At 40.0% G+C, this 13208-nt stretch overlaps 1 protein-coding gene across 1 annotated transcript in view; it reads left to right on the top strand.

The window, feature by feature from the left end:
- Positions 1–12941, top strand: part of LOC133621652 (taste receptor type 1 member 1-like) — a 23131-nt gene extending 10190 nt beyond the window's left edge. Inside the window, exons 4-6 of the mRNA XM_061983882.1 lie at positions 808–1014; positions 6200–6320; positions 11837–12941. Of these exons, the coding sequence (XP_061839866.1) occupies positions 808–1014; positions 6200–6320; positions 11837–12765 (1257 nt within the window). The 3' untranslated portion in view covers positions 12766–12941. The remainder of the gene's footprint in view (positions 1–807; positions 1015–6199; positions 6321–11836) is intronic.
- Positions 12942–13208: the final 267 nt, after the last annotated feature.

Here is a 13208-nt window from a genome sequence, read left to right as displayed (position 1 = left end):
TAAAAGTGGAATAATTGATATGAAGTAAATGAAACCATAAATAGGTCAATAATTAATAACATTGATTTTGATTTTTGATATTTTTGAGCAATGAATCTGACCTTAAATCCCACTAAAATTGTCAAGAATCCAAAAGGGCTGCACTCATAAAATTGCTGAAAATTTGTCAAACATCATTTTTCATGTTTTTAGTTTCAATGCCTTAATCTCTAGATCAACTTCAGATCTGTCTGTCGATTATAAATTATTTGTAATGTTTTTTTTTTTCTTTGTTTTGTGGCCTTTTTTATGTCAAACCCACAAAATGTGGCTTTTTTTCCCCCAAAAATATTTCAAAGTGGAATATTTGATGTGAAATAATCGGAACCTTACTAATAGTATTTTTAGAATGTGCCGCGGGCCTCTAAACATTCCATTGCGACCAGAAATAGCCTCCTGGCCGCACTTTGGACACCTCTGTCCTATAGAGGGACGGCGTGGCGCAGTGGAAGAGTGGCCGTGCGCGACCCGAGGGTCCCTGGTTCAATCCCCACCTAGTACCAACCTCGTCATGTCCGTTGTGTCCTGAGCAAGACACTTCACCCTTGCTCCTGATGGGTGCTGGTTAGCGCCTTGCATGGCAGCTCCCTCCATCAGTGTGTGAATGTGTGTGTGAATGGGTAAATGTGGAAGTAGTGTCAAAGCGCTTTGAGTACCTTGAAGGTAGAAAAGCGCTATACAAGTACAACCCATTTATCATTTATTTATAGCAAATAGCCATAAAATGATGTGCATGTGTGTAGTCTCACTTAATGCTTCTTCCATCAGGTTCTGGCAGAGCTGAAGAAGTCAAACTTCTCTCTTTTAAACCAGACTATTCACTTTGATGAGCACGGGGATCCAAAGTTTGGATCTTATTTTATCGTCTTCTGGAACCAGAGCGGGGACATAGAGGAGGCTGGGTTTTATGATTTTCCCTCCTTAAATAACTTTTTTATTAATGACAGCAAGATTCGTTGGCATGGAAACGGGATGGTAAGTTATCTATCCTCATTTTTTGGTCAAGATGATATTTGCTAGTGTCAAATTTAGTATTTGCAGTTTTTTGTGCCAAGAGAGCTGTGAAAAGAATGAATTTGGATGTACAATTAATTGCACTTATAATATCTAATAAAAAGATGAACAGTTTCCCATCAGGTTGTTGAAAATGTTTGATTCAAAACTTTGTAGTGTGTATGCCTGGCTGGTAGATGGTAATGTTAATTTTAAAGCAGTAATAGTTTCAAAATCGTTTTTGAAATTCATATTTTCAAACCCCCAAAATAATTTTTTTTAATGCTAAAAAGGTTTTTTTTGTGCTCAATTGATGTCAGATCTAAATAATTATTTATATTTAATAATATAATAAAATATGAATATATGCATCCGGAATATATTCACAGCGCTTCACGTTTTCCACATTTTGTTATGTGACAGCCTTATTCCAAAATGGAATACATGTTTTATTTTCTCCTCAAAAGTCTACACACAATACCTCATAGTGACAATGTGAAAAGTTTTTTTGTATTTTTTCTGCAAAAAAAAAAAATCACATGTACATAAGTATTCACAGTCATTTGATGCACCTTTGGCAGCAATTACAGCCTCAAGTCTTGTTAATACGATGCCACAAGCTTGGTCACGTTCTCGGTATTTTTTTCTAGCTGATAAAAAGATGATATGACTGACTGTAAATGTGCTTTGTGTAGCACATCGTGTGCGCTGTACAGTACGCCACCATGCGGTAGATCAGTGTTTTTCAACCACTGTGCCGCGACACACTAGTGTACCGTGAGATACAGTCTGGTGTGCCGTGGGAGATTATGTAATTTTTGGATTAAAAATATTTTTTGACAACCAGTAATTATAATCTGCAAATTATGTGGCATTGTTGTGTGTTGGTGGTGTCCAGAGCTCGGCAGCGTAACCGTGTAATGCTCTTCCATATCAGTAGGTGGCAGCCGGTAGTTAATTGCTTTGTAGATGTCGGAAACAGCGGGAGGCAGCGTGCAGGTAAAAAGGTGTCTAATGCTTAAACCAAAAATAAAGAAAAGGCATTGAAGCTTAGGGAAGACTATGCAGAACGAAACTAAAACCGAACTGGCTACAAAGTAAACAAAAACAAAATGCTGGACGACAGCAAAGACTTACTGTGGAGCAAAGACAGCATCCACAAAGTACATCGGAACATGACATGACAATCAACAATGTCCCCACAAAGAAGTATGAAAATCACTTAAATAGTCTTGATTGCTAAAACAAAGTAGATGCGGGAAAATATCACTCAAAGGAAACTGCTACAGGAAAATACCAAAAAAAGAGAAAAAGCCACCAAAATAGGAGCGCAGGACAAGAACTGAAACACTACACACAGGAAAACAACAAAAACTCAAAATAAGTCACGGCGTGATGTGACAGGTGGTGACAGTACACCTACTTTGAGACAAGAGCTATAGTGATGCATGCTTGGTTATGGTTTAAAATCATATCCAACAATTGCGGCGACGACTTTTTACTGTCAACGGAGTTTCGTTTTTTAAATTATTTGGGCTGGCGGTGTGCCTCTGGATTTTTTCAATAAAAAAAATGTGCCTCGGCTCAAAAAAGGTTGAAAAACACTGCGGTAGATCATCCTTTTCTCAATGTACGATCACATGAATGAAACTGCTGTGAAACGCTGTCTGTACAATAATCCATCCATCCATCTTCTTCCGCTTATCCGAGGTCGGGTCACGGGGGCAGCAGTCTAATAATGTTAATCTTAAATGCAAAATAGGCGCTATGCATATAGGGCTTTGCGATCAGTAGGTGTTTTGTGTGAATAAGCACATTAAAATGTAAACTATTGAATGACAGACGCTTCATTTAATATTTTACCCCAAACGTATTCCTGGCCGCGTCATGCTCTATCACTAATGAGAATAGGATGACCAAATTTCCACTTTTACTTCTGTCGGCTGTGTGGTGGATGTCATTAGTACCTACATTACAAAGTGGAAGTTTTTGGGCTCAAATCCCGGGCATGGATGAAAATCTTTTATGGTTTTTAAATTTATGTTTTAATGATTTTAAAATTGTTTAATAGGCTAAAATTTAGAAAATTAAGCAAAATCCTGCTCATTATCAAATATGTTAATGAGTGATAGATGGTTCATACTAGTGTTGTCCCTATACCAATATTTTGGTACCGGTACCAAAATTATTTCGATACTTTTCTAAATAAAGGGTACAACAAAAAATGGCATTATTGGATTCATTCTAACAAACAATCTTACGGCATTAAACATATGTTTCTTATTGCAAGTTTGTCTTTAAATAAAATAGTGAACATACAAGACAACTCGTCTTTTATTAGTAAGTAAGCAAACCAAGGCTCGTAATTTAGTCTGCTGACGTATGCAGTAACATATTGTGTCATTTCCCATTCTATTATTTTGTCAAAATTATTAAGGACAAGTGGTAGAAAATGAATTATTAATCTACTTGTTCATTTACGGTTAATATCTGCTTACTTTCTCTTTTAACATGTTCTATCTACACTTCTGTTAAAATGTAATAATTTATTCTTCTGTTGTCTGGATGCTTTACATTAGTTTTGGATGATACCACAAATTTGGGTATCAATCCCCATTCCAAGTAGTTACAGGTCATACATTGGTCATATTCAAAGTCCTCATGTGTCCAGGAAAATATTTCCTGAGTTTATTATTGTAATATAAATTTAAAAAAAACCGAAAGATGTTGTGATGCCCAAAAAATGTTGACGTAATCATAGTAGTATCGACTAGATACGCTCCTGTACTTGATATCATTACAGTGGATGTCAGGTGTAGATCCACCAATGGTGTTTGTTTATATTTTGACGCTGGTGAGCTACGGTGTGTAGTGAAACATGTTGAGCTATTCCTTGTCCTGCAGGGATGATACTTGTAAGAAATGTACTTTATTTGTCGAAATGGAGGCGAGGAATAGTGATTTAGAAGTAGCTAAAACACTGGACTTCGGCCTTCAGCATGTCTTAAAGCACCTCTTCTGGTGGGCGTTTCAGTGTTATAACTTCACCTTTATCGTTACTTTTTAAGCCAAAATGTGTCCGTTCTCCCTTTTCTGTCTACACACTGTGTGTGCTTATAAGTACTCCGTGATTGTGCGCTACCTAATATGCTCGTCTGCTCGTAAAACCAGCAATGTCATGAGGCCAGGGCGTGGGGGACAGGTACTTTTCAGAGGCAGTATAGTACCGAATATGATTAATTAGTATCGCGGTACTATAATAATACCGGTATACCGTACAACCCTAGTTCATACCTCAATGAAAGCTTTTGTTATTCTGGAAAGGAATTGTGTTGCTCAAGGTAATATTTATATGGTGCTGTGATACCCATGATTTCAGCCTCTCAAAGTTCCTCTTGCACAACCAATTTTTGACCTCGGTATTTGTCAAATCCTAGTTACGGGCTTAGGCTGCATCATTCTGTGGGGGTGGTTTTCAGTAGCAGGAACTGGGAGGCTAGTCAGGGTAGAGGGACAGATGAATGCAGCAATGTACAAAGACATCTAGGATAAAAACCAATGCTTCCCATCCAACTTAGAGCTTGAGAGGTGCTGAAAAGAGGAATGGGCGAAGACAGGTGTGCCAAGCTTGTGGCATCGTATTCAAGACTTGAGGCTGTAATTGCTGCCAAAGGTGTATCAACATACTCAGTGGCCTAATCGGTTAGTTGTGAGTTCAAACCCTGGCCGAGTCATACCAAAGACTATAAAAATGGGACCCATTACCTCCCTGCTTGGCACTCAGCATCGAGGGTTGGAATTGGGGGTTAAATCACCAAAAATGATTCCCGGGCGCGGCACCGCTGCTGCCCACTGCTCCCCTCACCTCCCAGGGGGTGAACAAGGGGTTGGGTCAAATGCAGAGGACAAAGTTCACCACACCTAGTGTGTGTGTGACAATCATTGGTACTTTAACTATCAACAAAGTATTGAGCAAATGCAGTGAATATTTATTGGCATGTGATTTCGTAGATTTTTTTTATTAATACATTTGCAAAATTACATTTCACATTGTCATTATGGGGTATTGTGTGTAGAAGGACAAAAATGAATGTACTCAAATTTGGAATGAGGCTACATGTAACATAACAAAATGTGGAAAAAGTCAAGTAGTGTGAATACTTTCTGGATGCACTGTTATATATTAAAATGCTGAGTAGTATGAGATAAACCCTGAATGAGATTATATAGACTAGATCTGAAATTAATAGTTTGGATACTTAACGGTAACGTGAAAGGTGTCTTGTCTAGTGCGCCATCAGTAGTATGCACATAAACATGATGAAAGTTTTCATGGTGTTTAAAAAAAAAGACATTTTTCAATATATTACAAACCAATAATTTTTTTCTAATTTAAACTCTTGTTTTAAGGTGAAAAATATGGTACTTTGCTTTTAGGAAGTCTGCTAATAAATTGGTGGTGGAGGGGGCGTGACCAGGAGTGGTGGGGGCGTGGCTTTAGACTTACACTTGTGTTACAGTTAATAACATCGTCATATTTGTTATTGTTATATCGTTTGGCTGTATTTTTTTAATTGTTTCTGCTTATTTTATTACTACAATGTAACACATGCTGCACAGTCCTTTTAAAGAACCTCCAACTTGACGTTGGATATTGATGGTCTCCACAACGACGTTACTGTAAAACTGAGCACACAAAAAAAAATCCATTAATACACACACAAAGTGCACATCCATGTAGGAATGATGTTAAATCGCCAATGCAGTTTGGAATAAACTGAAATAAGCAATGCAACTATACGGGATAAAGGTTAGCTCTGATGCTGCTAACTTAATGCTAACATACAATGAACGAGCCCATTGACAGGCTAAAAAAACAAAAATTGGATTGCGATTGTTTTAAACTTGTACAAACGTTTAACGAATAAGATTGGCATTGAATGGCAGGATTAATATTCCCTGGAAGGTGAAGTGTTACCTTCCTGTATTTCAAAACCTTGGAAAAAATCAAGATAAAGATGTTTTCCCCTCAAAATTGTGAAGCACTAACTAGCTTAACCAAAATCAGTAGTTTGTAAATAAAAAAAGATCAGTTCCCTTTCACACATGCAGGAAGGTATCACATTTTTTTTTTATGTAACTTGCTGCGGTTTTGTGTTGTGTGCAGGTTCCAACGTCGCGATGCTCTCAGGAATGTCCTGTAGGATTTGCAAAGAAACAAGACGGGATTTACAAATGTTGCTTCACGTGTGAGGAATGTCCCAAAGGAACCTACATCAACATCACAGGTACATCATCATGAAGACCATACACATGCAGCGCGGCCGTTGTAGAGCTTGTTTTATGCTAATTAGACAATAATGTAATTCATGTTCGTTGAGAGCCCCTATGTAGTTATGGCTGCCCTCAGAGGGCCACTTGTAACAGTGAATATATGTGAATTTTAATATCAATCAATCAATGTTTACTTATGTAGCCCGAAATCACGAGTGTCTCAAAGGGTTGCACAAGCCACAACGACATCCTCGGCTCAAATCAAATTTGAATATATAATCGCCTCATTAATATCGCACAATTATCTATGCCAGGGGTCGGCAATCTTTACCAGTCAAAGAGCCATTTTGACCAGTTTCACAAATTATAGAAGACAATGGGAGCCGCAATTTTTTTTTGAAATTTTAAATTAATTAACACTGCATACAAAGGTTTATTTTTGTTTTGTGCTATGTATTAACCAGGGGTCTCAGACACGCTGCCCACATCTTTATGTGGAATTTGAAAGCTGATGCGGCACGTGGGTTTTAAATGAACAGTGTTTGTCAGCTTCATGCGTGCCATGATGGTACAGCATATAGCACCCACTACAACCAGCGTGCCAGAACAGCCACACATTATATGGAGCTTCCGCTTGCTCACGTAGGTGACAGCAAGGCATACTTGGTCAACAACCACACAGGTCACACTGACGGTGGCGGTATAAAAAAAAAAAACTTTAACACTCTTACTAATAATGTGCCACACTGTGAACCCACACCAAACAAGAATGACAAACAAATTTTGTGAGAACATCTGCACCGTAACACAACATAAACACAACAGGACAAATACCCAGAATCCCATGCAGCCCTAACTCTTCCGGGATACATTATACCCGCCCCCGATGTAGCCCGAAAGAGTCAGGGCTGCATGGGATTCTGGGTGTTTGTTCTGTTGTGTTTATGTTGTGTTAAGGTGCAGATGTTCTCCCGAAATGTGTTTGTCATTCTTGTTTGGTTTTGGTTCAAAGTGTGGCGCATTATTAGTAAGAGTGTTAAAGTTGTTTTATATCACTACCGTCAGTGTAACCTGTGTGGCTGTTGACCAAGTATGCTTGCTGTCACGTACGTGTGCAAGCAGAATATGTATATCGTATAATAAGTGTTGGGCTGGCACGATGTTAATACAGATTGTAGAGGGCGCCAAATGTTGTACCATCATGGCACGCCCTTATTATAGCCGTAAGGGTGAAAATCAGTGAATATTAATCCCGGAAGTTTTCTGCGAGAGGCACTGAAATCCGGAAGTCTCACGGGAAAATTGGGGGGTTCAGCAAGTAAGCTGCTGAGCCGCATCAGAGTGATCAAAGAGCCGCATGCGGCTCCGGAGCCGCGGGTTGCCGACCCCTGATCTATGCATTTGATTATTGGTTATTGATTTACATTATTTCCATGCTTCTGCGGGCCTTGAGTTTGACACACATGCTTTATTCTATTCTAACATTTCCATCACTGATTGTCCAGAAGAACATTTTCCTCACAGGATATAATGGAAATTGTATTAATCTGCACCAAGGGTAAGAGTGTGTGGTCGACAAAAAAACAGTACTAACTTTTTCAAACCACATTTTAATATTAAATGTTATGCAATTGACTTCACTATAAAAGTGGGTGACATTGTTATCACCAGGAAAGATGAGGTCACCTACCTAGGTTCCATTCTAGAGGCTAATCTTTCCTGTGATAAAATGGCAACCAAGGTAATCAAAAAGGTCAACCAACGAACGAGATTTCTCTATAGAATCTCCTCTCTGGTCAACAAAAGCACCATGAGGGTTCTGGCGGGAACTCTCGTTCTTCGATTACGCATGCACCTCCTGGTACCCTAGCACCTCCAAAACCCTCAAATCTAGACTCCAAACATCCCAGAACAAGCTAGTCAGATTACTTCTAGACCTCCACCCCAGATCCCACCTCACTCCTACCCACTTCTCCAAAGTGGGCTGGCTCAGGGTGGAGGACAGAGTAAAACAACTTGCACTGAGCCTAGTCTATAAAATCCGCTACGCCTCCCTGATACCGAAGTACATGTCAAACTACTTCCTTAACGTAAATGACCGCCATAACCACAACACCCAGATTCTGATCTAACAAAGGTCTTAACTAATTCTCTTTCTATGCCACAACAATGTGGAATGCGCTCCCAACAGGTATAAAAGAAAGGGCATCTCTATCCTCCTTCAAAACCGCAATAAAAGTACACCTCCAGGCAACTTCAACCCTAAACTAACACCCTCCCCGGATTGTTGTTAATAATCAAATGTAAACAATCAAATGCAGATATTTTTCTTATGCCTTCTGATCTCTCTCTCTCTCTATATATATATGTCCACTACTTGCTGTACATATCCTACCAAGTCAGACCTACACTGTTTCAATATCCATTTCTCTGTTCTCAATTGTTGATGACTGATGATAACAACCACACCTAACCCCCCCCCCCCCCTCCACACCCCGAATTGTAAATAATGTAAATAATGTAAATAATTCAATGTATACACCCTGATGATTATCTTGTGTGATGACTGTATTATGATGATAGTATATATCTGATAGTATATATCTGTATCATGAATCAATTTAAGTGGACCCCGACTTAAACAAGTTGAAAAACTTATTCGGGTGTTACCATTTAGTGGTCAATTGTACGGAATATGTACTTCACTGTGCAACCTACTAATAAAGGTCTCAATCAATCAATCAATCAATAGTACAAAGAAGCTCCTCACTATTCAGTACTTCACTTTTTAAACTGTTTTTGTCAGCCAGCCAACTGTGAAAATAAGTTAAGCCCTGTCAAGCGTAAAGGCAACTTAGTTGAATGGATAAAAGTGCATAGCACAGGTGTCAGGTACCACATCATTTAAAAGGACCTGCCACATCATTTAAAGTGGCCTGCCACATAACTTAAAGTGACCAGCCACATCATTTAACATGACCCATTACATTATTTATTGTGACTTGCCACATTTTTTTAAAGTGACCTGCTATATTATTTAAAAATGGCCCGCCTCAGTATTTTTATGGCCTACAAAAATAAAGCACATTCTGGCTAAATGAACTGTTTGTTATTTCAATTTTAATAGAAACATTTACTACCCGCAATTGGGTGTGTTCTACACTTAATACTCTGATTTTGCAACAAGAATTGCTAGCATTTCTTTCTTTTGGTTATCAAAAATAAATACTTAAATATTTTAGAGCAAGTTATCCATCAGTCTGTTAGTAAAGCATATGCTGTGACAGTCAAAATAAGTTACCATTTATTTTCATGTGCATTCACTGTTATAATACCTGGGATTTATATAGCGCTTTTCTAAGTACCCAAAGTCGCTTGACATGTAGAACCCATCATTCATTCACACCTGGTGGTGGTAAGCTACTTTCATAGCCACAGCTGCCCTGGGGTAGACTGACGGAAGCGTGGCTGCAATTTGCGCCAACGGCCCCTCCGACCACCACCTATCATTCATCATTCAGTTCACCGGTGTGAGTGGCACCGGGGGCAAAGGGTGAAGTGTCCCGCCCAAGGACACAACGGCAGCGATTTTTTGATGGTAAGAGGCGGGGAGCGAACCTGCAACCCTCAGGTTTCTGGCACGGTTGCTCTACCCACTACGCCATGCCGCCCCACTGTTAAATGTGGCGCCGTGTTTCATGTACCGATTTGGTAGTAAATTGGTTCAAATGTAAACAATAACCATCCCTTTTTTGATTGATTGAAACGTTTATTAGTAGATTGCGCAGTGCAGTACATATTCCGTACAATTGAGCACTAAATGGTAACACCCGAATTTGTTTTTCAACTTGTTTAAGTCGGGGTCCACTTAAATTGATTCATGATACAGATATATACTATTTTCATAATACAGTCATCATTGATTGATTGATTGAAACTTTTATTAGTAGATTGCACAGTGAAGTACATATTCCGTACAATTGACCACTAAATGGTAACACCCGACAATACTTAAATTGATTCATGATACAGATATATACTATCAGATATATACTATCATCATAATACAGTCATCATACAAGATAATCATCAGGGTGTATACATTGAATTATTTACATTATTTACAATTCGGGGTGTGGGGGGGGGGGTTAGGTTTGGTTGTTATCATCACTTCAGTCATCAACAATTGAGAACAGAGAAATGGATATTGAAACAGTGTAGGTCTGACTTGGTAGGATATGTACAGCAAGTAGTGGACAGAGAGAGAGAGAGAGATCAGAAAGCACAAGAAAAAGTATCTACATTTGATTATTTACATTTGATTATTTACAATCTGTGTAGGGCAGGAGTCGGCAACCCGCGGCTCCGGAGCCGCATGCGGCTCTTTGACCACTCTGATGCGGCTCAGCTGCATTCTTGCCAACCCTCCCGATTTTTCCGGGAGACTTCCGGATTTCACTGCCTCTCCCAGGGCAAACATTCTCCGATTTTCACCCGGACAACAAAATTGAGGGCGTGCCGTGATGGCACTGCATTTTGCGTCCTCTACAACCTGTCGTCGCGTCCGCTTTTTCACCTAAGAAACAGCGTGCCGGCCCAGTCACATTTTGTCTGCTCACACACTAAGTGACAGCAAGGCATACTTGTTCAACAGTCATACAGATCACACTGACGGTGGCCGTATAAACAACTATAACACTCTTACTAATATGCGCCACACTGTGAACCCACACCAAACAAGAATGACAAACACATTTCGGGAGAACATCCACACCGTAACACAACATAAACACAACAGAACAAATACCCAGAATCCCATGCATCCCTAACTCTTCCGGGCTACATTACACACCCTGCTACCACCAAACCCCGCCCACCTCAATCTACGCACGGGGGGTGGGGAGGTGTTGTTGATGTGTGGGTGGGCAGGGTTGGGGTGGCGGGCTTTGGTGGTAGCGGGGGTGTATAAAGTAGCCCGGAAGAGTTAGGGATGCATGGGATTCCGGTGCGGATGTTCTCCCGAAATGTGTTTGTCATTCTTGTTTGGTGTGGGTTCACAGTGTGGCGCATATTAGTAAGACTGTTAAAGTTGTTTATATCGCCACCCTCAGTGTGATCTGTATGGCTGTTAACCAAATATGCATGGCATTCACTTATGTGTGTCTGCAGAAGCCTCATATAACATGTAACTGGGCTGGAAAGCTGTTTGTTCAAGCCGTAGAGGGCGCTAAAGGTAGTGACATCACGGCACGCCCTTATTATTGTTGTTTGGGTGAAAATCAGCATACATTCGAGAGAATAGTTTCCCTGAAATTGGTATCAACACTTCAGTCATCAACAATTGCATCATCAGAGAAATGGACATTGGAACCTTATATGGTATGCTTGCAAATTCCGATTTGTTGCACTTCAGAGGTTCCATTGTTTGGTTTCTTTGCTGAACAGAGTCAAGAATAATTCATGACTAACCCTTCCTGTAACCGTGTAACTCAAGTAAGCAGTAGTCTGTGTTGACTTGTGTGCACCACAGATGATCCGTACACGTGTGTGGCGTGCAAGGAGACAGAGTGGTCGACAGCAGCCAGTACTTCATGCACTCAGCGACAGGTGCAGTACGCCTCATTTCAAGACATTAGTACCATATTGATCTTGGCGGCCATGTTGTTGTTGCTGGGCCTGGCGGTCACCATGTGTGTCGTCTTTGCTCGTAACTACAACACGCCAGTCGTCAGGTCGGCCGGTGGCGTCATGTGCTTCCTGATTTTGGGCTGTCTGATTCTCTGCTGTGTGAGCATCGTCTTCTTCTTCGGCAAGCCCACCCGCTTGTCGTGTGTCTTGAGGAACTGGCCCTTTTCTTTGTTTTACACCACATGTATCGCATGTTTTACTGTGCGCGCTTTCCAGATTGTTTGCATTTTCAAAATGGCCGCCAAGTTTCCCAAATTATACAGCTGGTGGATGAAATATCACGGGCAGTGGCTGGTCATTTTAGGGACGTTTATGACCCAGTCCGTCCTGATTGCCAGTACTTACTCTTATTCCACCCCCAAGCCGTACAACGACACTCAGTGGTCTCCTGACAAAATCATACTGACCTGCGACACAAATTTAGCAAAGGATCGTGCTCCTATGGCTGTTTTCTTTGCTTTGTGCATCCTCTGCTTCATTTTCTCCTACATGGGAAAAGACCTCCCCAAAAATTACAACGAGGCTAAATCCATAACCTTCTGCTTGTTTCTGATAGCTCTCTGCTGGATCATCTTAGCAACTGTTTTTGTGCTTTATAGAGGCAAGTTCCTCCAAACCCTGATTGCTCTGACAGTGCTCTCTTGCAACTACTCCTTTATTTTGTGGTATTTCCTCCCAAAATGTTACATCATCATATTTCAACCCCACAAAAACACAAAGCAGTACTTCCAAGGCCTCATCCAGGACTACACTAAAACAATTAGCCAGTAAGCAGCCCTATTAATACTACTCTTTCTCTAGTTAGGAACTATACACATGCAGAAACTCTGTCAAAATATTATTGAATTAACTGTCAGCCTATTACTCGCATATTTGTGTTAATCTATGCCAATGTTATTTGCCCAAGATAATGGTAATGGTTATGGTGTTTGTTTATTTTGAATATATATACAATTACAATATGATATGTCACATGTTTCCAGTTTCTCATTACAGCATGTCGGAAAAGGAGTAGGAAGAAGCAGAGCATAGTTTAGATGAATAATTTTGAAACACTTTTTTACTCGCATTTACATTAGAATATATGATAAGTGTGATATTGCTTGTTTTTTGCAGTGAATTTGTATTTGAAGCTTGAATTCCATTGCAAAATGTGGGTAATGTTTTCGAATTTGTTTACTCATTTGCATACTTGCCAACCTTGAGACCTCAGA

The sequence above is a fragment of the Nerophis lumbriciformis genome, linkage group LG01, assembly GCF_033978685.3.
Source record: "Nerophis lumbriciformis linkage group LG01, RoL_Nlum_v2.1, whole genome shotgun sequence".
NCBI lineage: Eukaryota > Metazoa > Chordata > Actinopteri > Syngnathiformes > Syngnathidae > Nerophis > Nerophis lumbriciformis.
Note: the sequence above shows the minus strand (reverse complement) of the source record. Positions and strands in the feature narration are given on the sequence as shown.